Source organism: Lynx canadensis, chromosome D4 (assembly GCF_007474595.2).
Source record: "Lynx canadensis isolate LIC74 chromosome D4, mLynCan4.pri.v2, whole genome shotgun sequence".
Taxonomy (NCBI): Eukaryota; Metazoa; Chordata; class Mammalia; order Carnivora; family Felidae; genus Lynx; species Lynx canadensis.
In genome coordinates, this window is record NC_044315.2 from 18,750,085 (window position 1) to 18,777,932 (window position 27,848).

General features: G+C 36.5%; 1 protein-coding gene and 1 pseudogene across 1 annotated transcript in view; one reads left to right on the forward strand and one right to left on the reverse strand.

Moving 5' to 3' along the window:
- The window catches only part of VPS13A (vacuolar protein sorting 13 homolog A), a 255,636-nt gene that overhangs the window by 80,704 nt on the left and 147,084 nt on the right, over nucleotides 1-27,848 (forward strand). Inside the window, 4 exon segments of the mRNA XM_030292769.1 lie at nucleotides 1,552-1,690; nucleotides 19,797-19,878; nucleotides 21,194-21,348; nucleotides 21,728-21,884. Coding sequence (XP_030148629.1) covers nucleotides 1,552-1,690; nucleotides 19,797-19,878; nucleotides 21,194-21,348; nucleotides 21,728-21,884 — 533 coding nt within the window.
- On the reverse strand, nucleotides 5,511-5,865 carry LOC115499047 (annotated as a pseudogene).

Consider the following 27,848-nt stretch of genomic DNA (forward strand, 5'->3'; position numbering starts at 1 on the left):
ATGAGCAGGGGAGGGGGAGAGGGAGAGGGGGAGAGAGAGAGAGACAGACAGACAGAATCCAAAACGGGCTCCAGGCTCTGAGCTGTTAGCATAGAGCCTTATGTGTGGGGCCCAAACCCATGATGGGTGAGATCATGACTTGAGCTGAAGTCGGATGCTTGACTGACTGAACCACTCAGGTGCCCTGAGTTTTAATATCCATAAGTAAACTGGAATATCTTTTTATTTCTTCATTTCTTTTCTGATTTCACTCATCAAAGTTTTACAATTTCCCCAATATAGATCTTGTATATATTTTGTTAGATTTATACCCAAGTATTACTTTTTTGGGTGCTAATATAAACTATCCTGTTTTTAATTTTTAAATTCCACTTGTCCATTGTTGGTATGTAGGAAAGCAATTGATTGCTGCATACCAACCTTGTATTTTGCAACCATGTTATAAGGGCTTTTTAGTTCTGTAGGAGTCTTTTTAGATTTTCTGTATAGATGATCATGTCATCTGTGAACACAATCTGTATACTTTTTATTTTGTTGTCTTACTGCATGGTAAAGACTTCTAGTACAGTATTGAAAGGAGTGATCAGAGAGACATCTTTGCTTTGTACCTAATCTTAGTGGGGAAAACTTGGAGTTTCTTACCATTAAATATGATGATAGCTGTAGATTTTTTTGAAGATCTTTTTTATCAAGTTGAGGAAGCTCTACTTTCATCTAGTTCACTGTAAGTTTTTATCATGGATAGGTGTTGGATTTTGTCATATGCATCTACTTACTATGATCATGTAACTTTTCTTCAGTCACATCTGACTTTTAAACATGATTTTAGATACATAATCTCTTTTAGTAGTTACTTGAACTTGGTAAGCATTAGTTTCCTGATAGGAACTTTGTGCATATGGGAACTTACAAGTAGCAGAGAGCAAAAATAGGTTGTCTACCATATAGGTGGTGAGTATGTATGATAATGTATTTCAGTGCTTTCCTTAGTGTCTGTAATGTAATAAATAATTAATAATTAGTAATTGTGAACTGACCTTGGCAAATAGTAGAGGGATAATAAACATAATAACATTAGAAAATCTGGGGCGCCTGGGTGGCGCAGTTGGTTAAGCGTCCGACTTCAGCCAGGTCACGATCTCGCGGTCCGTGAGTTCGAGCCCCGCGTCAGGCTCTGGGCTGATGGCTCAGAGCCTGGAGCCTGCTTCCATTCTGTGTCTCCCCCCCTCTCTGCCCCTCCCCCGTTCATGCTCTGTCTCTCTCTGTCTCAAAAATAAATAAAAAAAACGTTAAAAAAAAAAAAAAAAGAAAAAGAAAATAAGCGGCTGCAAAATATTGAAGTTAGTTTACCTAGTGAGACTGGTCAGTGAGGCAAAACAAATTTGTGTGGAGGTTAGGGAATAATATGTCATATGGACTGTGTGGGTAATTTTTAGAGCTTAAAATTGCATTTTATTACTTTTGCATATTTCAAGGGGAACATTTGTCTTTTTAGTGCACTTAAATCAGAATGAAGTTTGCCTTATAATGATTACTGTTTTTTTGAAACAGATTCAAGATATTTGGAAAGTTACCACTGATTTCTTTACGAATCTCAGATAAAAAACTGCAAGGGATTTTGGAATTGATCGAAAGCATTCCGAAACCCACACCTGCAACTGAAACATATGCCCCTGTCAAACCATTTCAGGTAATGTTTCTGCAAAATTGATAAAAGTACAAATTAAAATAACTCAACAAAAAGTATTTGTAAGAGTCACAGAATTTTTTGGGTAAAACAATTTAATTCATTTTGAATAGCCTTTAAGAATTATATCTTAAGGGGCGCCTGGGTGGCTCATTCGGTTAAGCGTCCGACTTCGGCGCAGGTCATGATCTCACAGTTCATGAGTTCGAGCCCTGCGTCGGGCTCTGTGCTGACAGCTCAGAGCCTGGAGCCTGCTTCACATTCTGTGTCTCCCTCTCTGTCTGCCCCTTCCCTGCTCATGCTGTGTCTCTCTCTGTCTCAAAAATAAACAAACATTAAAAAAAAGTTAAAAAAAATTATATCTTAAAAGAGAAAATGATGAAAGAGTAAAAGGCGCATGTAGTAAAGAGAGTTACATGGTAAGTCTGCCTCTCTTCCCTTTTTCAGCTTGCAGTCCCTCTCCTCGGTGGTAACATTGTTAACCACTATGTCTGTATTTGTCCAGAAGTGTTTATGGCATGTACTGTGGCATGCTTATGTATAAATATCTTTGTATATATACACACACACACACTCTCAGGTTCTTAAAATTTACATAAATTGGATTATTATACTTAGCATTCTGAATTTGTATTCTTTTCACCATTATATATTATGTACCCTCGAGATATTTTCATGTTAGCACATACAGATCTACCTTTTTCTTTTTTATAGCCATATAGTATTGAATTGTGTGAACGTACCATTCTTTGCCTAACATGATCCCCTTTTCATGGGTATTCACATGAGTGCTCACAGTTAAAATACACTGTTTTCAACTTCCTTATACATATATTTTGTGTATTTTTATCCATTGGATAAATTCCTACAAGTGGCATTGCTCAGTGAATTTTACATTTTCATGAACTTTGCCGAATTTTAAATTGAGTACTGACTTACAGTCCCACCAGCAGTAAATGTGTTTCTCTGTTCTCATTTGTCTTAAGTATTAACAATTTAAAATTTATTCAATTAAATGAAAAAACGTTATATTTTGATTTTGATTTGCATTTACAAGTAACCATAGGACTTATGTTCATAAGTTTATTGGGTGTTTGACTTTCTGTTTTTGGAAACTGGTGTTCATGTCTTTTGTGTTGTGGTTTTCCACTTAAGGAAATTGTTGCTATTTGTCTTTCACGAACATTTGTTTCCTTGTTTATTATCTGATTCATTTATTTTTGGCATGCCAAAGCTTTTACTTTCAACTATTCAGTTATTAGGTTTTCTTTTATGAGTTGTATGTTTTATATTATGTACCTTACCTCTTATGAAGAAAACTTCAAAATGAAGATAAGTGTTCATGTTTTTCTCTTTTAAAAATTATTTCCACATTTAACTTTTTCCTTTTGAAATAATTTCAAACTTAGAGAAAAGTTGTAAAAATGGTACAAGGAACTTAACTTCATCAAACCATGTAAGGGTAATTTGCTGACATGTTGTCCCATACCCTAAAAACTGTAGTGCTTTGTAATATTTTTTTTCATAATCTCTTGCTGAGCTTTTTGTTAACAATCTCTTGAAGAGCAGAGTTTTTACATTTTGATGAAATCCACTTCATCAGTATATACTTTTGTGGAATATAAGAAACATGAATAAAAGAATACTGATGAAGCTTTTTACGTCTGTAAAATTTTTGCCTAATACAAGGTCAAGAAGATTTTTCTTGTGTTACAGTCTGGAAGTTTTATAGTTTTAGCTTCTTATATATTGTTTTCATTTTTTAGAGAGTGAGCATAAGCAGAAGAGGGGCAGAGGGTGGGAGAGAGAGAGTCCCAAGCAGGCTCCATGCTGAGCATGGAGCCCGGTGTGGGGCTCAGTCCCATTACTGTGGGATCATGACCTTAGCTGAGATCAAGAATTGGACGCTTAACTGACTGATCCACCCAGGCGCCCATGTTTTTTCTTCTTAAACATTTCTAAGTTTTAGAGAAAGTACTTAGATAAATGTTAGGTTCATTCTTCATTATCTTTGATATCTGGGAGGACTCCTCTGTCTCCCATATCTTGGGCTTAATCTGTATATCAAGAGGGTATCAAACATAGGATCTATACTAGATGTTCTTTTTAAAATCAAATGCATGTATAAAAATAGGCAGAGAATAACTATGTAATATGTCTTATACTGCGTTTCTGTTATGTGTCAGACCACACGCTTGGCTAAGGAATACTATATGTCAGGTCATCTGTTATTTATGTTCAAACCCTAGTCCACCTCTATATTTCTGTATATTTTTATCTTTAACCCTTATCACAATTCAGCAAGTTAAGTGTTAACAGTCATTATTTTGCCCAGGAAATAGACTCTAGAAAAGCTAAATACTTTGCTAAGATCATAAAGTTTGTAGCCTTTAGCATGCAGAGTCAAACTTTAAATTCAGGTTTCTTTTTTTCTTTCTCTCTTTCTTTAAACAAATCTACAGCCCAACAGCTGGCTTTGTTTTTGCTGTTTTCATGCTTCTTTCTATATAAATGATGTCCTAATCAGTAGAGACTCTATTTTTTTCTGCTTTTTCCAAGTTTCTCAAGAAAGTTGAGTACGAAACACTAGGTCATTTCTAAGAGTTTTAATTTAATTTGAAGTGATTTCATAGGTCAGGTAAAGAAAAGTTTTTTAAGCAAAGAATCACCCCTTCATGGATGCTTGTTTGGCTTGTCTCAGAAAGTTTCAGTCACGAGTCTGAAAGGTCCTAACATCATCTCTTGAAGCTGGATGTTCCTTTCACTTCCTGTGATAGATTTGTTTTTCTTTGTAATTTTTATTTGTTTTGTTAAGGTGTAATTGACTAATAAGATTATACGATCTTTAATGTGTATAGTGTGGTGGTTTAACCTATGTGTATGTTGTGAAAGCATTTCACCTGTATAGTCAATGAACACATCCATTACCTCACATACTTGTTTTTGGTGAGAACATTAAGTTCTACTCTCTTTAGCAGCCTTCTGTTACTCAGTACAGGTCGTCGACAGTAGTCACCATGTTTTACATTTGATCCTCAGCCTTATTCTTCTCAAAGCTGAAAGTCTGTACCCTTTTACTAGCTGTTCCCTATTTCCTCTACCCCTTAGCCTCTGGCAACCACTTCTCTATTCTCTGTTGCCATGAGCCTGACATTTTTGTTGTTAATTCCACATATAAATGATACTTGGCAGTATCTTTCTCCTTCCAGCTTATTTCATTTAGCATACTGCCCTCAAGGTCTATTCATGCTGTCATAATGGCAGGATTCCCTTCCTTCTCTCTCAGAGTTGAATAATGTTACATTACGCACACATCTTGTGTTTATCCATTCATCTGTTTGATGGACACTGGGTAGTTTCCCATATCTTGGCTATTGTGAATAATACCTCAGTGAACATGGAGTGCAGATACCTCTTGGGCATCCTGTTTTCATTTCTTTTGGAAAACTGAGAAAGTGAGATTGCTGGATCACATAGTTTTTTGAGGAACCTTCCCACTGTTTCTGTGGTGGCTGCACCAATTTACACTCCTACCAGGTGCATAGGAGTTCCTTTTTCTCCACGTCGTCTCCAATACTTCTTACCCATTGTTCTTTTATTCTTTTTTCAGGTTTTAAAGCTGTATTTGCATATTTTACAAAATGTGCATTCCAGTAGTTACAATGATTTAAACAAAATATGGCACTCTGATTAAACTGCATTTTACAGCCTATAGGACACCCTGGACCAGCTTGGTTTTTACTTTAGATTTCACTTCTGTTCCACCCAGCTTCTTTCTTCACCAACATGGAAGTTCTTTGCATCTCCCTCTCCAGATGGGAGAGGCAGGCGCCTTCATTGTCAGTAGTTCTCCATTCTTTGATGTGAAAAGGGGCAGGATGGTCATTTAAACTTGATCCAACCTCTTTACATCTTAAAAAGTTCAACAGCCACAAGAAGTAAAATAAGGCAATGCTGCTAGAATGTACGGTCCATATTGGCGGCACATGCCTTATTACGATTCACCTGCTTGCTTCTCCTGTTCAGTTGTTTCTTTTGAAGGCAGTGGATTTCTCTCGTATGTTTGTCTTCTTCAGTTTCAGCTTATTGGACTTCTCAATTACAGCCATACCGGGTTTGTCAGACATAGTTGCAGAGAAAGTGGAGCATGGCCCTCAAGCGAAGTCTGGTCTGTGCAGTAGTGCGTCTTTTTGATGGTAGCCATTCTGACATGTCAGGTGATAAATCATCATGGTTTTGATTTGCACTTCCATTAGTGATGTTGAGCATCTTTTCATGTGTCTGCTGACCATCTGTATGTCTAATTTGGAAAACTGTCCATTTATTTCCTCTGCCCATTTTAAAATTGGATTGTTTTGTGGAGTTGAATAAGTTCTTTATATATTTTATATATTAATCCCGTATCAGGTATGTTATTTGCATATATTTTCTCCCATTCAGTTCATTGCCTTTTATTTGTTGATCATTTCCTTTGCTGTGCAGAAGCTTTTTAATTTGAGCTAGTCCCACATGTTTATTTTCACTTTTGTTGCCTTTGCTTTGGTATCAGATCTAAAAAAATCATTGCCAAGACTATCAAGGAGCTTACCTGCCTGTGTTTTCTTTTAGCAGCTTATGGCTTCAGGTTTTTCATTCAAGTCTTCAATCTATTTTGAGTTGATTTTGTGTTTAAGGTAGGAGTCCAGTTTTATTCTTTTGCCTGTGACTGTCCAGTTTTCCCAGCACCATTTGTTGAAAGAAACTGTCCTTTCCTTGTATATTCTTCACTTCTTTTCGAAAAATTGGTCATTAGGCAAAGGTTTATTCCTGGCCTCTCATGTCTGTTGCATTGATCTATGGCTCTGTTTTTATGTTTGTGCCATACTGTTTGGATTACTATAGCTCTGTATAGATTTTGAAATTAGGAAGTATAATGCCTCCAGCTTTGTTCTTCTCAAGATTGCCCTGGCCGTTTGGGGTCATATAAATGTTAGCATTATTCTTCTCTATTAGTGTGTAATATGCCTCTGGACTTTTGATGGAGATTGCATTGAATCTGAAGATTGCTTTGAGTAGTATCAACTTTTTTTTAAGTTGATATATTGATTTATTTTGAGAGAAAGGAAGAGGAGTTGGTGGAGGGGCAGAGAGAGGGAGAGAGAAAGAGAATCCTAAATAGACTCTTTGCTGTGAGTGCAGAGCCCGATGCAGGGTTCAAACCCAAAACTGTGAGACCATGACTTGAGCTGAAACCAAGAGACAGATGTTTAACTGACTGAGCCACCCAGGCGCCCCAGAGTAGTATGAACTTAATATTACTGTTTGCAATCCCTGAGCATGAAATCTTTCCATCTCTTTATATCTTGAGTTTCTTTCATCAGTGTTCTGTAGTTCCCAGTACACAGATGTTTTCACCTCTGTTTAAATATTTTCCTAGGTGTTTTATTCTTTTTAATACTGTTATCAGTGGTAAATCTTGAAATCAGATAGTGTGACATCTGAATTGCTTGTTTTTCCCAGATAGTTCCAGCTAGTTCTTAACCTTTTCATGTAACTTTCAGAATCAGCTTTTCAATTTCCACAAGAAAATTCTTCTGTGATTTTGATAGTGGTTTTATTGTACTATCAATTTGGGAAGAATTGGCATTTTAACAATATTGAATCTTTCTATTAGCATGATATATCTTTTCATTTATTTAAGTCTTTATTTTCATTTTATTCTTTAATTGAAACATACATTTGCTTCACATATTTTGTTATTTTTTGTTCGCCCAGAATTCGTATGTTGAAACCTTAACCCTATTCCTTCAGAATGTGACTATATTTGTAGATAAGGCCTTCAAAGTGTTAATATGAGGCCATTAGGGTGGGTCCTAATCCATTCGGTCTGGCATATTTATACGAAGTGGAATTTGGGACACAGAAAAGGACATCATTGGTGCATGTGTACAGAGAAAACGCCAAGTGAGACCACAGCAAGAAGATGGACCTCTGGAGAGGGGCAGATGGCAGCGTAGGAGGACGCTGGGCTCATCTTGTCCTGCTGATTGCTCAGATTCCACCTACATCTGCCTGAATAACCCAGAAAACTGCCAGAAGACTAGCGGAACGGACTCTCTGGAGCCAGGCGTAGACGAGAGGCTGACAGAAGAGGGTAGGAAGAGCGGAGAGGCGGTGCGTGCTACACGGACTGGCGGGAGGGAGCCGGGGCGGTGGAGGGGCAGTCCACCTGGCAAGGCAGAGCCCCCGAAGTCTGGCTTGGAAAAGCGGAGGGTTGGGGCTCCGTGAGTTCTGACAGCCCGTGGGACTTAACATCTGGAATGTTAAAAGTCAACAGCTCTGCCCTCAGAGTGCAGGGAGGGCGAGAGGACACTGGGAGGGAGAGGTGTTGAGCCCTGGAAGACAGAGCTCAGCTTGGCGGATAACAAAGGCGCTGGTTAAGTGCCATCTCCCTCTCCCATCCCCCAGCCAAAATTCCAAAGGGAACCAGTTCCCGTCACCAAATTTGCTTGTACCGCTCAAACAGCCAACGCTGTGCTTCTGTGGATCTGTCCCTCCCAAGGGTCTGCTTCCCTCCCGATGCTGCAGGACCCCTCCTGCAGGGGACCACCAGTGGCAAAGTGAGCAAAGCCTACCCCTCCTACCCCTGTGCACCTTGTGGATCCACCTCGGCTAATACCCCAGATCCCATTGAAGCAGCACCACAAGCCTGGCAGTGTGCCAGTAGCCCAGACAGGGGCCATACCACTCCACAATGAGTCCTGCCCCTGGGAGAGGGGAAGATAAGGTATACACCAGTCTGACTGTGGCCCCAGCGGTGGGCTGGGGGCAGACATCAGGTCTGATTGCGGCCCCGCCCACCAACGCAAGTTACTGCAGACAGCACAGGGGAAGTGCCCTGCAGTTCCGTGCTACCCCAGGGACTATCCAAAATGACGAAATGGAAGAATTCTCCTCAAAAGAAACTCCAAGAAGGAGCGACAGCTAACGAATTGATCAAAACCGATTTAAGCAATATAATGGAACAAGAATTTAGAATAATAGTCATAAAATTAATTGCTGGGCTTGAAAAAAGCATAGAGGACAGCAGAGAATCTATTGCTACAGAGATCAAGGGACTAAGAAATAGTCATGAGCTAAAAAATGGTGTAAATGAGGTGCAAAGTAAAATGGAGGCAGCCATAGCACGGATCGAAGAGGCAGAGGAGAGAATAGGTGAATTAGAAGATAAAATTATGGAAAAAGAGGAAGCTGAGAAAAAGATAAAAAAATCCAGGAGTATGAGGGGAGAATTAGAGAACTAAATGATGCAATCAAACGGAACAGTATCCATATAATAAGAATTCCAGAAGAGGAAGAGAGAGAGAAAGGGGCTGAAGGTGTACTTGAACAAATCATAGCTGAGAACTTCCCTGATCTGGGGAAGGAAAAAGGCATTGAAATCCAAGAGGCACAGAGAACTCCCTTCAGACATAACTTGAATCGATCTTCTGCATGACATATCATAGTGAAACTGGCAAACTACAAGGATAAAGAGAAAATTCTGAAAGCAGCTAGGGATAAACAGGCTCTAACTTACAAAGGTAGACTCATAAGAGTAGTGACAGACCTATCTACTAAAACTTGGCAGGGCGGAAAGGAATGGCAGGAAATCTTCAATGTGATGAACAGAAAAAATGTGCAGCCAAGAATCCTTTATCCAGCAAGTCTGTCATTCAGAATAGAAGGAGAGATAAAGGTCTTCCCAAACAAAAACTGAAGGAATTCATCACCACTAAACCAGCCCTACAAGAGATCCTAAGGGGAACTCTGTGAGTGAAATGTTGAAAGGACCACAAAGTACTAGAGACATCACTACAAGCATGAAACCTACAGACATCACAATGACTCTAAACCCGTATCTTTGAATAATAACACTGAATGTAAATGGACTAACTTTACCAACAAAAAGACATAGGGTATCAGAATGGATAAAAAAAAAAAAAAGACCCATCTATTTGCTATCTACAGGAGACTCATTTTAGACCTGAGGACACCTTCAGATTGAAAGTGAGGGGATGGAGAACTATCTACCATGCTACTGGAACTCACAAGAAAGCTGGAGTAGCCATACTTATATCAGACAAACTAGACTTGAAATTAAAGGCTGTAACAAGAGATGAAGAAGGGCATTATATAATAATTGTAGGGTCTGTCCATCGGGAAGAGCTAATAATTATAAATGTCTGTGTGCCGAATACGGGAGCCCCCAAATATATAAAACAATCAGAAACATGAGCAACCTTATTGATAAGAATGTGGTAATCGCAGGGGACTTTAACACCCCACTTACAACAATGGATAGATCATCTAGACACAGGATCAATAAAGAAACAAGGGCCCTGAATGATACATTGGATCAGATGGACTTGACAGATACATTTAGAACTCTGTATCCCAAAGCAACAGAATATATTTTCTTCTTGAGTGCACATGGAACATTCTCCAAGATAGATCACATACTGGGTCACAAAACAGCCCTTAACAAGTATAGAAGAATTGAGATCATACTACACACACTTTCAGACCACAATGCTATGAAACTTGAAATCAACCACAGGAAAAAGTCTGGAAAACCTCCAAAAGCATGGAGGTTTCAAGAACACCCTACTAAAGAATGAATAGGCCAACCAGGCAATTAGAGAAGAAATTTAAAAATGTATGGAAACAAATAAAAATGAAAATACAAGAATCCAAATGCTTTGGGATACAGCAAACGCAGTCCTGAGAGGAAAATACATTGCAATCCAGGCCTAGCTCAAGAAACAAGAAAAATCCCAAATACAGAATCTAACAACACACCTAAAAGAAATAGAAGCAGAACAGCAAAGACACCCCAAACCCAGCAAAAGAAGAGAAATAATAAAGATCAGAGCAGAAATAAACAATATAGAATCTAAAAAAACTGTAGAGCAGATCAATGAAACCAAGAGTTGGTTTTTTGAAAAAATAAAATTGATAAACCTCTAGCCAGCATTCTCAAAAAGAAAAGGGAGATGACCCAAATAGATAAAATCATGAATGAAAATGGAATTATTACAACCAGTCCCTCAGAAACACAAGCAATTATCAGGGAATACTATGAAAAATTATATGCCAACAAACTGGACAACCTGGAAGAAATGGAAAAATTCCTAAACACCCACACACTTCCAAAATTCAAATGGGAAGAAATAGAAAACTTGAACAGACACATAACTAGTGAAGGAATTGAATCAGTTATCAAAAATCTCCCAACATATAAGAGTCCAGGACCAGATGGCTTCCCTGGGGAATTCTACCAGACATTTAAAGCAGAGATAATACCTATCCTTCTCAAGCTGTTCCAAAAAATAGAAAGGGAAGGAAAGCTTCCAGACTCATTCTATGAAGCCAGTATTACTTTGATTCCTAAACCAGAGACCCAGCAAAAAAAAGAGAACTACAGGTCAATATCCCTGATGAATATGGATGCAGAAATTCTCAGTAAGATACTAGCAAATCAAATTCAAGAGCATATAAAAAGAACTATTCACCATGATCAAGTGGGATTCATTCCTGGGCTGCAGGGCTGGTTCAACATTTGCAGATCAATCAGTGTGATCCATCACATTAATAAAAGAAAAGAACCATATGATCCTGTCAATCGATGCAGAAAAAGCATTTGACAAAATACAGCATCCTTTCTTAATAAAAGCCCTTGAGAAAGTCTGAATAGAAGGAACATACTTAAACATCATAAAAGCCATTTATGAAAAGCTCACAACTAATATCATCCTCAATAGGGAAAAACTGAGAGCTTTTTCCCTGAGATCAGGAACACGACAGGGATGCCCAATCTCACCGCTGTTGTTTAACATAGTGTTGGAAGTTCTGGCATCAGCAATGAGACAACAAAAGGAAATCAAAGGCATCAAAATTGGCAAAGATGAAGTCAAGCTTTCCCTTTTCACAGATGACATGATATTATACATGAAAAACCCGATAGACTCCACCAAAAGTCTGCTAGAACTGATACATGAATTCAGCAAAGTTGCAGGATACAAAATTAATGTACAGAAATCAGTTGCATTCTTATACACTAATAGTGAAGCAACAGAAAGACAAACTGATCCCATTCACAACTGTACCAAGAATCATAAAATACCTAGGAATAGACCTAACCAAAGATGTAGAGGATCTGTATGCTGAAAACTATAGAAAGCTTATGAAGGAAATTGAAGAAGATATAAAGAAATGGAAAAACATTCTGTGCTCATGGATTGGAAGAATAAATATTGTTAAAATACTACCACAGTAATCTACACATTCAATGTAATCCCAGTCAAAATTGCAGCAGCATTTTTCTCGAAGCTAGAACAAGCAATCCTAAAATTTGTGTGGAACCACAAAAGACCCCGAATAGCCAAAGTAATATTGAAGAAGGAAGACCAAAGTGGGAGGCATCACAATCCCAGGCTTTAGCCTCTACTACAAAGCTGTCATCATCAAGACAGCATGGTATTGCCACAAAAACAGACACGTAAGACCAATGGAATAGAATAGAGACCCCGGAATTGGACCCACAAAAGTATGGCCAACTCATCTTTGACAAAGCAGGAAAGAATATCCAATGGAAAAAAGACAGTCTCTTTAACAAATGGTGCTGGGAGAACTGGACAGCAACATGGAGAAGGTTGAAACTAGACCACTTTCTTAAACCATTCACAAAAATAAACTCAAAATGGATAAAGGACCTGAATGTGAGACAGGAAACCATCAAAACCCTAGAGGAGAAAACAAGAAAAGACCTCTCTGACCTCAGCCACAGCAATTTCTTACTTGACGCATCCCCAAAGGCAAGGGAATTAAAAGCAAAAATGAACTATTGGGACCTCATGAAGATAAAAAGCTTCTGCACAGCAAAGGAAACAGCAAAACTAAAAGGCAACCAATGGAATGGGAAAAGATATTTGCAAAAGACATATCAGACAAAGGGCTAGTATCCAAAATCTATAAAGAGCTCACCAAACTCCACACCCGAAAAACAAATAACCCAGTGAAGAAATGGGCAGAAAACATGAATAGACTTCTCTAAAGAAGACATCCAGATGGCCAACAGGCACTTGAAAAGATGCTCAACGTCACTCCTCATCAGGGAAATACAAATCAAAACCACACTGAGATACCACCTCCCACCAGTCAGAGTGGCTAAAGTGAAGAAATCAGGAGACTATAGATGCTGGCGAGGATGTGGAGAAACGGGAACCCTCTCGCACTGTTGGTGGGAATGCAAACTGGTGCAGCCACTCTGGAAAACACTGTGGAGGTTCCTCAAAAAGTTAAAAATAGATCTACCCTATGACCCAGCAATAGCACTGCTAGGAATTTACCCAAGGGATACAGGAGTGCTGATGCATAGGGGCACTTGTACCCCAATGTTTATAGCAGCACTTACAACAATAGCCAAATTATGGAAAGAACCTAAATGCCCATCAACTGATGAATGGATAAAGAAATTGTGGTTTATATACACAATGAGATACTACTTGGCAATGAGAAAGAATGAAATATGTCCTTTTGTAGCAATGTGGTTGGAACTGGAGAGTGTTATGCTAGGTGAAATAAGTCATACAGAGAAAGATACCATATGTCGTCACTCTTACGTGGATTCTGAGAAACTGAACAGAAGACCATGGGGGAAGGGAAGGGGAAAAAAAGGGAGGGAGTGAGGCAAACCATAAGAGACTCTTAAAAACTGAGAATAAACTGAGGGTTGATGGGGGGTAGGGGGGGAGGGGAAAGTGGGTGATGGGCATTGAGGAGGGTACCTGTTGGGATGAGCACTGGGTGTTGTATGGAAACCAATTTGACAATGAATTTCCAAAAAAAAAAAAGAAAAGAAAAGAAAATACATTGGTAAGCAAACAAAAGAAAATGATGGATGTCTGCAAGCCTAGGAGAGAGGCCTCAGATAAAGCAAATTATGCCAACACCTTGATCTTGGACCTGTCAGCTTCCAGAACTGGGATAGAATAAATTTCTGTTAGAACTGTCCATGAAGTCCATGGAATTATGTTATGGCAGCCCTAGCAACCAAACACAGCTTTTGGTACCAGGAATGGAGGTGTTGCGGTAACAAATATGTGGTAGAAGCTTTAGAACTGGATAATGAGTAGAGAGGGAAAAGACTTTTGTGGCAAGGTGATCTTGTTATAAAGTCGCAAAGAACATGGCTGAATTGTTTTCTAATGTGGAACTTATAAGTGATGAACTTGGATATTTAATGGAGATTTCTAAGCAGACTGTTCAAGACATGTTCTTGTCTTTTCCTAATTGCCTATAGTAAAATGCAAGAAAAGAAATACATTTTTAAGAAGGATTTCTTAAGCAAAATGGAAGCCAAAGTTAAAGATTTGGAAAATGCTCAGCCTATCCTTATTGCAAAATATGGAAAAGCATGTTACAGAGAGAAAACCCAGGGCGTTGTGCACAAAACACTTGAGAGAAGGATTAAGGTTGTGACTCATGGGTCTAATCCACCATCTCAGCGGAATCCAGGAATGGAAATGGGGCTATACCAGCTGAAGTGTTGCCAGCTTGAACTAAAAAGGGCAGAGTCAGGACAAAATGAAGAAAACTCCTTGCAGTTATGGGATACTAAGGGGCAGGAGAGTAGAGCCAGCTACCTGGGAGCGTGCTTTATTCTTCAAGAAAAGGGGAAAGAATAACCCCGAAGGCTATTCTGAGATCAATAGAGGTGCATGTGTTTTGGAGGCTGAACCTCCTCCTGGATTTCTGAGAGTGGGGCCACTTCCTCAGTTTCAGTGGGTCCAGCTGCTACTACCCAGAACCTAGGTGGCAGGAGTATAGTTAGTCTTAGTTTATTTTTTTTTTTTTAATTTTTTTTTTTCAACGTTTATTTATTTTTGGGACAGAGAGAGACAGAGCATGAACGGGGGAGGGGCAGAGAGAGAGAGGGAGACACAGAATCGGAAACAGGCTCCAGGCTCTGAGCCATGAGCCCAGAGCCTGACGCGGGGCTCGAACTCACGGACCGCGAGATCGTGACCTGGCTGAAGTCGGACGCTTAACCGACTGCGCCACCCAGGCGCCCCAGTCTTAGTTTATTAAGTATGGTAATTACTGTAGGTTTTTCCTACATCTTATTTCCCAGGTTGAGGAGGTACTCTTTTATTCCCAGTTAACTGTTTTTTTATGTGTCATGAGTATTTGTAGCATTTTATGTAACGCTTTTGCTGCATCTATTGTAATCATACAGTTTTTTCTTCTTTATTCTGTTAATATGATGAATTACATTGATTGTTGAATGTTAAACTAGCCTTGCATTCCTTTTTTTTTTTTTAACTTTATTTTTTTTGAGACACAGAGACATAGTGTGAGCAGGGGAGGGGCAGAGAGAGAAGGAGACACAGAATCCGAAGCAGGCTTCAGGCTCTGAGCTGTTAGCACAGAGCCTGATGCAGGGCTCGAACCCATGAACCATGAGACCATGACCTGAGCCGAAGTCAGATGCTCAACCGACTGAGCTACCCAGATGCCCCTAGCCTTGTATTCCTAACACAAACCTTGTTTGTTCATGATATATTATCCTTTTATATTGTTGGATTTATTGGCTAATTTTTTGTTGAGGATTTTTGTATTTATGTTCACATAGGATACTGGTTTATACTTTTTTCTTGTTACGTGTTTACTCATGATAATCAGGGAAAGGCTAGCCTCATAAAATGAATTGGAAAATGTTTCCCCCTTCTCTGTTTGATGAGATTATTTGTAAAGAGTTGATACTATTTCTATCTTATAGAAGTTGGAATTTACCAGTGAAGCCATCTGTGCCTGGAATATATTGAAAGATTTTCAGACTGTATTTAATTTTTACAGGACTGTTTACAGTATCAGTTTGTTCTTGCATGAGCTTTATAAGATTAAGTATGTTAAGGAATTTGTTCCTTTTATCCAAGGTGTTGAATATGTAGAAATACAGTTGTTCCCAACATTTCCGTATCCTTCAGATAACTTTAGGATCCATAATGATATCTCCTGTTCATTTATTATGTTGCACTTTCAGGTCTAGAATTTATGTTTGAGTTCTTTTTACAGTCGGTCTCTTCATTGGTGTTTTCTGTTTGTTGTGACATCATTATTCTGGTTTCCTTTAGCTCTTTCTCCATGGTTCTTATCAGCTTTCTGAGCATATCTGAGACATTAAGAAAATTTTTTTCTTTTATAGTAAGCCCAGTGCCTTGCTTCCTCCTGAACTGTGTCTGCTGATTTCATCTGTGCATGGGCCAGGCTTCCTTGATTCCTTGCATAGATTAAACTGTCCTGCTATTGTAATCAGACAAAGGAAGTATAAGAAATTAAAACTACAGACATGTATATTCATTAACATAGATGCAAAAATCCTTAACAAATATTACAGTGAAATAGTATGATATGTAAGAAGGATAATATACTATAACCAAATGCATTTACCTTATGAATGCAAAAATGGTTTACCAGTCAATTCTGTTAATTATATTCATGGAATAAAGGAGAAAAAGTATATGATCTCAGTAGAAGAGAAAAAATTTCTCACAAAATCAACAGTTATTGATGATAAAAACTCTTAAGTGGGGAATAAAAGAGGGTCTCTTCAACCTGGTGTAAGGGCCATCTAGGAAAAACCTATAGGTATTATCATACTTAATTTGAAAAAGACTGAATGCTTTCCCTGTAAGGTACAGAATAGTTCAAGAAATGCCTTTTCTCATCACTTCTATTCAGGTTCATAGTGTGAATGCTCTAGCTTCTGCAACAAAACAAGAAAAATAAAGACAAGATTGGAAAGAAAAAGTAAAACTAGCTTTATTTGCAGATGAAATGATGAGTCATGCAGAAAGTCCTAAGGAATGTAGAAAACTACCATTAGTAACAGTAAGCAAGGTTAATAAGTTTGCAAGATACATTGTCAATGTAAATAGTCATTTCTAAAAATGAAATGAAAATTATTCCATTTATAACATTAAAAAGGCTAAATTCTTAAAAAAAAACTTTTAAGTTTATTTTGAGAGTTTATTTATTTTGAGTTAATTTATTAATTATACATCAAATGTCGGACACCGGGGGTGCCTGGGTGGCTCGGTCACTTAAGCATTTAACTCTTGATTTGTGCTCAGGTCATGATCTCATGGTTGAGATTGAGCCCCACATGGGGCTCCATGCTAACAGTGTAGAGCCTGCTTGGGATTTACTCTCTCCCCCTCTCTCTCTTTGCTCCTTCCCTGCTTGCATGTGCTCTTTCTCATAATAAATAAATAAACTTTGGGGAAAAAAAAGAGTTGGACACTGAACCGACTGAGCCACCTAGGTGCCCCACAGAAAAATTTAACAAAAGAAGTACAAGACCTGTAAACCTAAAACTGCAAAAACATTTCTGAAAAAAAAAATTAAAACCTAAACAGTAGAATGATAGGCATAGTCAAGGATTGGAGGCCTGACCTTGTTAAGATGGCAGTTCTCTCCAAACTTAGAGATTTCTCATATCCTCAATCAGAATACCAGATATCTCTTCCAGAAATTAACAAGCTAATTATAAAGTATATGTGGAATGTAAAGGGCACATATTAGCCAAAACAATTTTATTTACTCTTATTTTTAATTTTAACTCCAGTATAGTTAACATACAGCATTATATTTGTTCTGGTGTAAAATTCAGTGATTCAACACTAGTGCTCATCAAGATATGTGTACTCTTAACCTCCTTCACCTGTTTCCCCCATTCCCATTCCCCCCACTTTAACCATCTGTTTGTTCTCTGTAGGTAAGAGTCTGCTGTTTGGTTTGTCTTGTTTTTCCTTTGTACATTTGTTTCTTAAATTCCACATGTGAGTGAAATCATTTGGTATTTGTCTTTTTCTGGCTTATTTCACTTAGCACTATACTCTCTAGATCTAGTCATTTTGCTACAAATGGCAAGATTTCATTCTTTTTTTATGGTTAAATAATATTGCACTGCATATATATACCACAGGGCTGCTTCCATAATTTTAGCCAAAACAATTTTTGGATCAGAATAATGTTGAGGTTTTTTAATGCTTGATTTCAAGGATTATTTTATAGCTACTTTATTAAACAAAGTGTCATTTTCATATGAGAATAGACATACAGATCAATGAAGGAGAATAATGTTTGGACATAAATCCACAATATAATCCGCAGTTAATATATGTTTGATTTCATACAAAGATGCCAACCTAATAAATAAGGGGAAATATGGTAGACATTTCAATAAATGGTTTTGAAATAACTAGATTTCCAAGTGGGAAAGAAAATAATGTATATGGGATTTAATGTGAAATGGAACATTGACATAAATGTAAATGCCCAAAGGTATAGAGTTTGTTTAACATATAAGAGAAAGTCTTTTAAGTGTTTGTGGTAGGTGAAGTTATCTTGGGATAAAAAGTGCAAATAAGAAAAATAAATTGATGAAAATTAAAATGTTCTTTTTGAAAGACAGCTGTTAAAAATGAAAAAGGTAAGCCGTGGAATTGAGAAAAATATTTGTAACACATATAATGTACATAATACTTCATCTAAAATATATAGGGAGACGAACAGCCCATAAAAAATGAGCAGAAACATGAAAAATTAAACGTGTTTAATTTTATTACTCATCAGGAAAATGCAAAACAAAGCCATTTGATCATTAATATAGATGTAAAAAATTTCAGAACATTCAGAATTGAAATTAGGACTGCAGAGTTGTTGCTTTTGGGGGTAGTGATTCATGCCTAATTCTTGTGAGGAGCATGATGGAAGTTTCTGCATGATTGTAATGTTTTATTCCTGGATGTGAATTTTGGGTGCATGGATGTGTTTTCTTTATGAAAACTTAACCTTATATAGTATTTAGTTATATACTCCTCGGGAGTAGGATGTGTTTCAATAAAAATGTTTTCCCCAAATGAATAGGATTCAGAGAAGAACAAACCAATTCATGAACCTGTGATATGATATATAACTATAACTCATTTTTGAAATTCTAATTAAAACTATGGTGAAGTTTCCAGGAAGATTGCCAAAATTTTAAATGTTTGAAAACACTAAGAATTTGTGAGGCCACGGAGCCATACCAAATCTAACCTGCTGATGTTAGTTTCATGTGTCACAACTACTTGTGAAAACAGATTGGTAACACTTAGTAAAGTGAATATATGCAGTTCTACTCTTTGATATATACACCGTGGAAAATCTTACACATGAGCATCTGGAGGCATGTTCAAGGAGGCTCATGGTGGCACTGTGAGTAAAAGCAAAAAATCTATAAACAGTACACATATATATCAACAGTGTAGTGGACAATTAAGTAGTCATTTATCAGTGTAATATAGTATAGCAGTGAGAATGAATGAACTACCAATATGGATAAAATTTAAAGATTGTTTTATTGAAGAATGTCCCAGGAACACATGTGATATTATTTCCTTTTCGTACAGTTTAGAAAGAAGTTGATAAACAGTGTTATATTTAGAGAATCTTTCATAGAAGGTTGAAAACAAGTAACTAAAAGTGAAATCATGATCAGTTGTAGGGAACATAATCAAGGAGGATCACAAAAGATGCTTCTGTAGTACCGCTTAATTTTTTGGCCTGGGTAGAAGATTCAGGGATGTCTTTTATTGTTATTTTATTAAACTGTATTATATGTTTTTGTGTGCTGTATTTCTCATAGCAGTAAAAAAGCCAATTTAATGATCTTTCAAAAATTTAAAACTGCAAGTTTCTCAACTCTGTAGGTTTAAAATATGAAGAGCGGTTTTTTTCCCATGGATGTTCTGATATGTATTTATTTAGTGATAGGTTGAATTAACATTGTATCTAAGATCTTTTTCTACTCAAAGCCTGTCAACAAGAAAATTAATGTAATAGTTCGACCATTTATATTTAGCCTTGAAATTGTAAAACCACATCTTTAAACCAAATTTTATTATTTACTTTTCTAATTCAGACTAGGTTTTTTTCTTAATTAATTCGAAGGGAGATTTATTTATTTATTTAGGTAAAAATTGTCTTAGGACTTTGAATAAAAATCTTTGTGCTAATTAACAGTGAATTACTTTTCTTCCAGATTCAAAGGTCGACTTCTTTGGGAACATCACAGATTTCACAGAAAGTGCTTCCTTTCCTGGAACTTCCATGTGTCGAAGATGGTAAAATGCAACCGCTTTAGGAAGTTTTTCTTATTAAAATGTGCTAGGAATATAATTTTCATTTGAGACCATATTAAAAATTTCAAACAATAGCAGATATTTATGTATTTTTTGGAAATTTCACTAAAATTCCTTTAAACACTAGAACTTAGGTGTTCCTTAAAGTTGCTTTTGCCGTGGGGTTTTTTGGTATGTAAAATTTAAACTTGTAATCTCAAAGTCTACTAGTAAGTTAATCTTTTTATCCTCCTTTGAGCTAGGAGCCCTAGTGAAGCTGTTGATATCTAATTCATGATATTACTTAATTATTTAGAGAGTTTTGTTATAGTAAAATTTTAGTTTTATATTTTCCTTTTTTGTTACTAAACAAAAAAATCGAGACTTAATACCTACTACATTCACATATGAAAACTGGTAAATATTTTGATAACAGATATCTGCTTTTTCTTGGCCACATTGGAAAGAAAAGCAAATGTATTTCTCTGTTTTTAAGGCTTTAAAAGTTGCTAAATGGTAAGTAACTGAAGTTGCCGTTTTAATCCTTGGTTTTCTAAAAGAATGTTTTTCTTTGTGGTAAATGGGGCAGGGAGGAGCTATTTTTTTTTTTTATATGAAATTTATTGACAAATTGGTTTCCATACAACACCCAGTGGGGAGGAGCTATTTTTGAGATATTCTGCCCTAAATTCAGTCTTGGGTTGTTCGGAACATACTTCAGGTGGTTTTAGTTTTCTTTAAATCTTCTTTTAATAGTTTTACTAGTTTTGGAGTTGTTTTTAATGGCAAATTGTAGAAATTTTTTATCATATATTTGTGTCCAGACACACACACACACACACACACACACACACACATATACACATATGAATTCAATAGTGATTGATTTCAGTTTCTTCATCCAAATCTCAGGGCCTGCTGTGTGCTTTTAATATTGTAGATTTTATAACTAAGTCCTGTTTCGTTATCCAGATATAGTGAGCATCTTAGTGTGTTTGTTTGAAAATTCATTATGTGTGTAATCATTGGCATTTGCTATAAAATTTTCTTTTGAAATTTTTACATAGACTAATAACTTTAAAAGGTGATGTTCATTAAGCTAAAGATGAATTTTATATTTTCTGTACTTTTTTTGGTCAAAAATGGTATTCTTTCAGACAAAATCTCTGTGTTCTTTACATTCAGGTTTTGATGTTTAGACCCTGGAACATTTAGACCCTTAATATATTAGCATTCATATTTATTTCAAAAAATTATAAAAATGTTGCTAAATCAATCATTTTGATTATTGACTTAAATAGCGTTCTGTAATTTTTAGATTCAGAGGAAGAATTTTTTGACGCACCGTGTAGTCCCTTGGAAGAGCCTCCTCAGTCTCCCACTGGAGTTAAAAGTTGTCAACAGAAAAAGTTTCAAAAGCCAGATTATACAAAAAATATGATTCAGTATAAAATAAGATTTGAAGTGCCAGAGGTATGTACATGGTAAAATTAACATGGCTTATTTAAGTTCGTCATTTCTGCTATTCACATATTACTAATATGCATTCTGTTTTCATCCTATGTAAGCTGAATCCAGATGTTGCTATGTGACTTTTCCTTCACTTTTTTTGAAGATAATTTTCCTAATCAAAAGTTAGGGGTTTAGATTAAATATTATGGTTATCAGTGTACATTTATTAAAGATAATTATTTGTATAGCATAAGTATGTTTGTGTATGTGTATGTAAAATCTCCCCTGAAATTTAACTATATATCATGTATATACCTTACATATTCATATATAATCACCATCGACATAAACAGTTTTTTGTTTTAGGTGGTGGTAGTTCCCTTTTTTCTTTCTTCTCCAGGTTTTGATTCAGTTTTATCACCTTGTTGGAGATTGTGAACTACCTGTGGTAGAAATTGATGTTTTAGGACTGGGCACAGATGTTGAGCTTAGAACATTTGATTTGAAAGCAAATGCCTTTTTGAAAGAGTTCTGCTTAAAATGCCCAGAATACTTTGGTAAGTGTCTCATTTTTTTTAAATAAATAAATTAACTTTATCGTTTGACTCCCTACTGGAGAGTTTTAAATTCTCTAGGCTTTAAATCAGTATGTTTGTTAAAATATTCTCCAAGAAATACTATGTTACGAGTTGGTCTTCAGTTTTTATCTTGTACTTGGGAATCTAGAGAGGTAGATCAAAGAGAAAATGAAGATAATTTTTTTTCATTAAGGAAAATAAAATAGTCCTGGTTTAATTTTAAATCTACCTAATCTACCTACTACAATGCTGAATTAATTTCCTGTTGGTAATGTAACAGTTTACCACAGACTTAGTGTTCTTACAACAACAGAATTTTACTTAGTGTTCTTACAACACTAGAATTATTTAGTGTTCTTACAACAACAGAATTTTATTATCTTAAAATTCTGTTAATCAGAAGTCTGACATAAGTCTCAACAGGTAAAAATCAGGGTGCCAATAGGAGTTCCTTTTTGGAGGCTCTAGGGGAGGATACATTTCCTTGCTCATTCGGTTGTTGGCAAAATTCGTTTCTATGTGGTTTAAATATGTTTCCTTCTGCCTATTAGGTGAGGGCTAGCCTCAACCTCCTGTGGGCCTCTCTAGTACACACACATAGTTCCCTATATTTCAGAACCAGAGCAGGGTGGTAGATCATTCTCATGTTGTCGTGTCTATAGCTTCAGTCCAGGATAATGTTCTCTTTACCTTAGTCACCTTTGCAGAGTCTTTATTGCTGTATAAGGTAATGTATTCTCAGGTTTTAGGGAAACATAGCATGGACATCCTTGGGCAGCAGGACATAGCATTATTTTGTCTAACATAAACGTTTTATTTCCAGAATCATAATGGATAAATTATATAATACATTGGATATTTCCATTTATTGTCTTAGGCATTTAAGAGAGGGTGTTATATATATTTCTTCCTTTACATTTTTAGGTTTATTTTTGTAAGATAATTCTCAATGGTTGATGGAATGATTAAGGAAAATGATTTATTTCCATTGTGAGTGCCTTTTATTTCTTTTTCTTGTGTAATTGGTCTGGCTAGGACTTCTAGTACTATATTGAATAAAGGTGATTAGAGTGGACATCCTTGTCTTGTTCCTGATTTTAGAGTAAAAGCTTTCAGCTTTCCATCATTAAATATGTTAGCTGTGGGCTTATTATATGTGGTCCTTATTATGTTGAGGTATGTTCTCTCTATACTCACTTTGTTGAAAGTTTTTATATAAATTTTGTCAAATGCTTTTCTTCATTCATTGAGATCATATGATTTTTCTCCTTCATTTTGTTAATGTGGTATATCACATTGACGGATTTCTGGATTTTGAACCATCCTTGGAATAAATCCTACTTGATTATTGTGTAAGATCCTTTTAATGTATTGTTGAATTTGCTTTGCTTATACTTTGTTGAGGATCTTTGCATCTATGTTCATCTAAAATATTGGCCTGTAATAATATTTTCTTGTGGTAAATTTGTCTGGATTTGTTGCCAGGGCAATGCTGGACTTGTAAAAGGAGTTTGGAAGTGTTTCCTCCTATTTCTTTTGACGTGTTTCTTCAGAAAGATTAGTATTAATACTTTGTTTAATGTTTGGTAATATTCATCTGTTAAGCTGTCTGGTTTGTTCGGAGGTTTTTTTTGTTTTTTAATGTTTATTTATTTATTTTGAGAGAGAGCATGTGTGCATGTGGGGGGAAGGGCAGAGAGGGGGGAGAGAAAGAATCCCAAGCAGGCTGCACACTGTCAGCACAGAGCCGAATGCAGAGCTTGATCCCATGAACTGTGAGATCATGATCTGAGCTGAAATCAAGAATTGGATGCTTAACTGACAGAGCCACCAGGCAACCCTGTTCAGAGGTTATTGATTAATGATTCCGTTTTTTGTTTTTTTGTTTTTACAAGTAATTGGTCTTAGTATTTTCTATTTCTTCATTATTAAGTATAGGAAGTTCTATTAAGTCTCTGAGTTTATTTCTTTTCAGATGTCCAATTGTTAGTGTTAGGGTTTTTCTTAGTAGTCTCTTATGATCCTTTGTATTTCTTTGGTTATCATTTATTTGTCATGTCTCCTTTTTCATCTCTGATTTTATTTGAGCCCTCTTTTTTTTTTTTTTTTTTGATGAGTCTAAAGGTTTGTGAATATGGTTATCTCTTTAAGAAACCAGCACTTAGTTTTATTGATCTTTTCAGTTGTTTTTTTAAGTCTCTATTTTCTTTATTTCTGCTCTTTTATTTCCTTCTAATTTGGGGTTTCATTTGTTCTTCATCTGGTTCCTTGAGGTGTAAAGTTAGATTGTTTATTTGAATATTTTCTTGTTTCTAAAGGTTTTTGCTGTGCTCTGTATTGCTGTGCTCTGCCCTCTTAGAAACACTTTGGCTGCATTTCATAAACTTTAGTATGTTGTATTTTATGTTCTCATTGGTCTTAAGGTATTTTTTAAAATTTTTCTTTGGATTTATTGACCCAGTAAAAAATGTTAATATCTGCAGTAATTCTTTTTTGACCCAAGTAGTAAAACTGTAACTGTTTGCAGATGACATGGTATCACATCTAGAAACCCTTAAAGGTTCCACCCAAACAATGGCTACAACTAATCAATAAATTCAGTGATGTTGTAGGATAGAAAAACACAAAATTCTGTTGGGTTTCTATATACTATGAGAAAAAGAAGTTAGGAAGACAGTCCCATTTGTTAACAAACTGGAATGAATGGTGACTTTCTGAAAAGAAAATTTACTCAAATGAAAAAATAAAACAGTCCCATTTGCAATTCCATCTAAAAGAATGAAACACATAAGAATAACTTTAAGAAGGTGACAGATGTGTATACTGAAAACTGTAAGACAGTGATGAAAGAAATTAAAACAAATGAATGGAAAGATAGTCCATCCTTATGGCTTAGAATTATTAATACAATTAAAGTGTTGATACTATTCAAAGCAATCTACAGATTCAATACAATCCCTATCAAAACTCCAGTGTCATTTTCACAGAAATAGAAAAAAGAATTCTAAATTTGTCAGCCACCACAAAACACCCCAAATACCCAAAGCATTCTTGAGAAAGAAGAACAAAACTGGAGGCATGATGTTCCTTGATTTCAAAATATATTACAAAGCTATCTGTGGTACTGACACAAAACAAAACTGTATGGTACCAACATAAAAGCAGACTCATCAATCAATGGAACCAAAAAGCACCTAGAAACAGACCCATTAACATATGGTCCATTACTTTATGATAGAGGAGTCAAGAACATAAAATGAAGAAAGGATAGTTTCTTCAATAAATGGTGCTATGAAAACTGGACAGCCACATGCAAAAGAATGAAACTACTATCTTATACCATACACAAAAATTAACTGAAGATAGTTGAAGACTTGAATAAAAAACGTGAAACCATAAAACTCCTAGAAGAAAATGTAGGCAGTAAGTGCCTTTACATTAGTCTTGTGTTGATTTTTTTGGATCTGACTCCAAAAGCAAAGGCAACAATAAACAAGTAGGAATACATTAAGCCAAAAAGCTTCTCCACAGCCAAGGAATCCACCAACAAATTGAAAAAGCAGCTGACTGGATGGGAGAAGATACATGCTAATCACATATCTGATCAGTGGTTAATACCCAAAATATATAAAGAATTCTTGCAACTCAATAACCAAAACCCAGTTCAGTTTAAAAAATGGACAGAGGGGGGCACCTGGGTGGCGCAGTCGGTTAAGCGTCCGACTTCAGCCAGGTCACGATCTCGCGGTCCGTGAGTTCGAGCCCCGTGTCAGGCTCTGGGCTGATGGCTCAGAGCCTGGAGCCTGTTTCCGATTCTGTGTCTCCCTCTCTCTCTGCCCCTCCCCCGTTCATGCTCTGTCTCTCTCTGTCCCAAAAATAAATAAACGTTGAAAAAAAAAATTTAAAAAAAAAAAAAATGGACAGAGGATCTCAAAAACATTTTTCTCAAAGAAGACATACAGATGGTTAACAGGTACATGAAAAGATACTGAATATTGCTGATTGTCAGGGAAATGCACCGTAAAACCACAGTGAGATATGACGTCACACCTGTCAGTATGGCTGCTATCAAAAAAACCCCAAGAAATAACAAGTGTTGACAAGGATGTGGAGAAAAGTAAATCCTTGTGCACTACCAATTAGTGCAGACATTATGGAAGATCACATGTACATTCCTCAAAAAATCTAAAATAGAGTATCATATGATTTCGCAATTCCACTTCTGAGTATTTACCCAAAGAAAATGAAAACACTAACTCAAAAAGAGAAAGGTACCCGATGTTCACTGCAGCCCTATGTACAATAGCCAAGGTATGGAAACAGCCTAAGTTCAATCAATGAATGAGTGCATAAAGAAGATATCCTATTTACATACATACATAGATACACAATGAAATTCTATTCAGCTGTAAAAAGGAACGAAATCTTGCCATTTGTGACAACATGGATGGACCTTGAGGGCCTTATGCTAAGTGAAATAAGTCCGAGAAAGACAAATACCATCTGATCTCACTTATATGTGGAATCTTTACAAACAATCCAAGTTGATAGGTACATAGAACAGATTAGTGGTTGTCATAGGTGGGGGTGGGGTGGTGTGGTAGTTGGCATGGGTGAAGGGGGTCCAAAAGATGTAAACTTGTAGTTAGAAAATCAGTAGGATGCAAAGTATAGCATAGTGGCTATAGTTAACAATACCTAATTGCCTATTTGAGAGCTGCTAAGATAATCTTGAAAGTCCTCATTACAAGAAAAAAATTGTAATTACGTATGAGGACAGATGTTAACTAGACTTACAGATATTGAATCATTATATTTTATACCTGAGACTAATGCATTGTTCTATGTGAATTATACCCCGTTTATGAAAGAGAAATGATTGGGGTGCCAGGGTGGCTCAGTCAGTTGAGTGTCCAACTCTTGATTTTGGCTCAGATCATGATCCCAGGATTGTGGGATTGAGCCCCACATTGGGCTCTATGCCGATCATGGAGCCTGCTTAAGATTCTCTGTCTCCCGCTGCCCCTTTCCCTCGCTCACACACACACACACACACTCTCTCTCTCTCTCTCTCAAAAAATTTTTTGTTTCAACTAAAAAAAAATTTAGTAGGTTAATTTTAATTTTGTAAAACTTCTTTGTAGCAGAAGAACATCATATGAGTAGAAATTACAGTAAATTTTAATAGACTATTTTTAGAGCGGTTTTTGAATCACAGTACAGTCAGCAGATGGCATATGGATTTCCTCAGGTACTTTTCACATGCTAAACCTCTCCCATTATAAACATCCCCCACCAGAGGAATTTGTTGCAGTTGATGAACTTACATTGATGTAGTACAAAGTCCATAGTTTATATCAGGGTTCAACTTGGTGCTGTGCATTCTGAGGGTTTTGGACACATATATAACGACATGTATCCACATTATATTATCATACGCAGTTCCACTACTCTAAAAAGCCTCTGTGTTCCACCTATTCATCCTTTTCTGTCCTCCCCCTTCTCCTGGCAACCACCAAGCTTTTAACTGGTTCCATATTTTATCCTTTTCCCCAAATGTCACATCCCTGGGATCATACTGGATTTTGCTTTTCAGACTGACTTTTTTTTCAGTTAGTAATATGTATTTAAGTTACTATTTCCATAACCTTTCATTACTTGATAGCTCACTTCTTTTCAGTGCTGAATAATGTTCCATTGTATGATGTACCACAGTTTATTTTTCCATTCACTTAATAAAGGACATCTTGGTTCACACATAAGTTTTTAGAGTTCTGAATAAAGGTGCAATAAACATCTGTATGAAGATTTTTGTGTGGGCATAAGTTTTCAACTGCTCTAGATAAATACCACGGAACACAATTGTTGGGTCATATGGTTTAAGAGTATGTTTTGTGAGAAACACTACAGCTCTCTTCCAAAGTGACTTATACCATTTAGCAT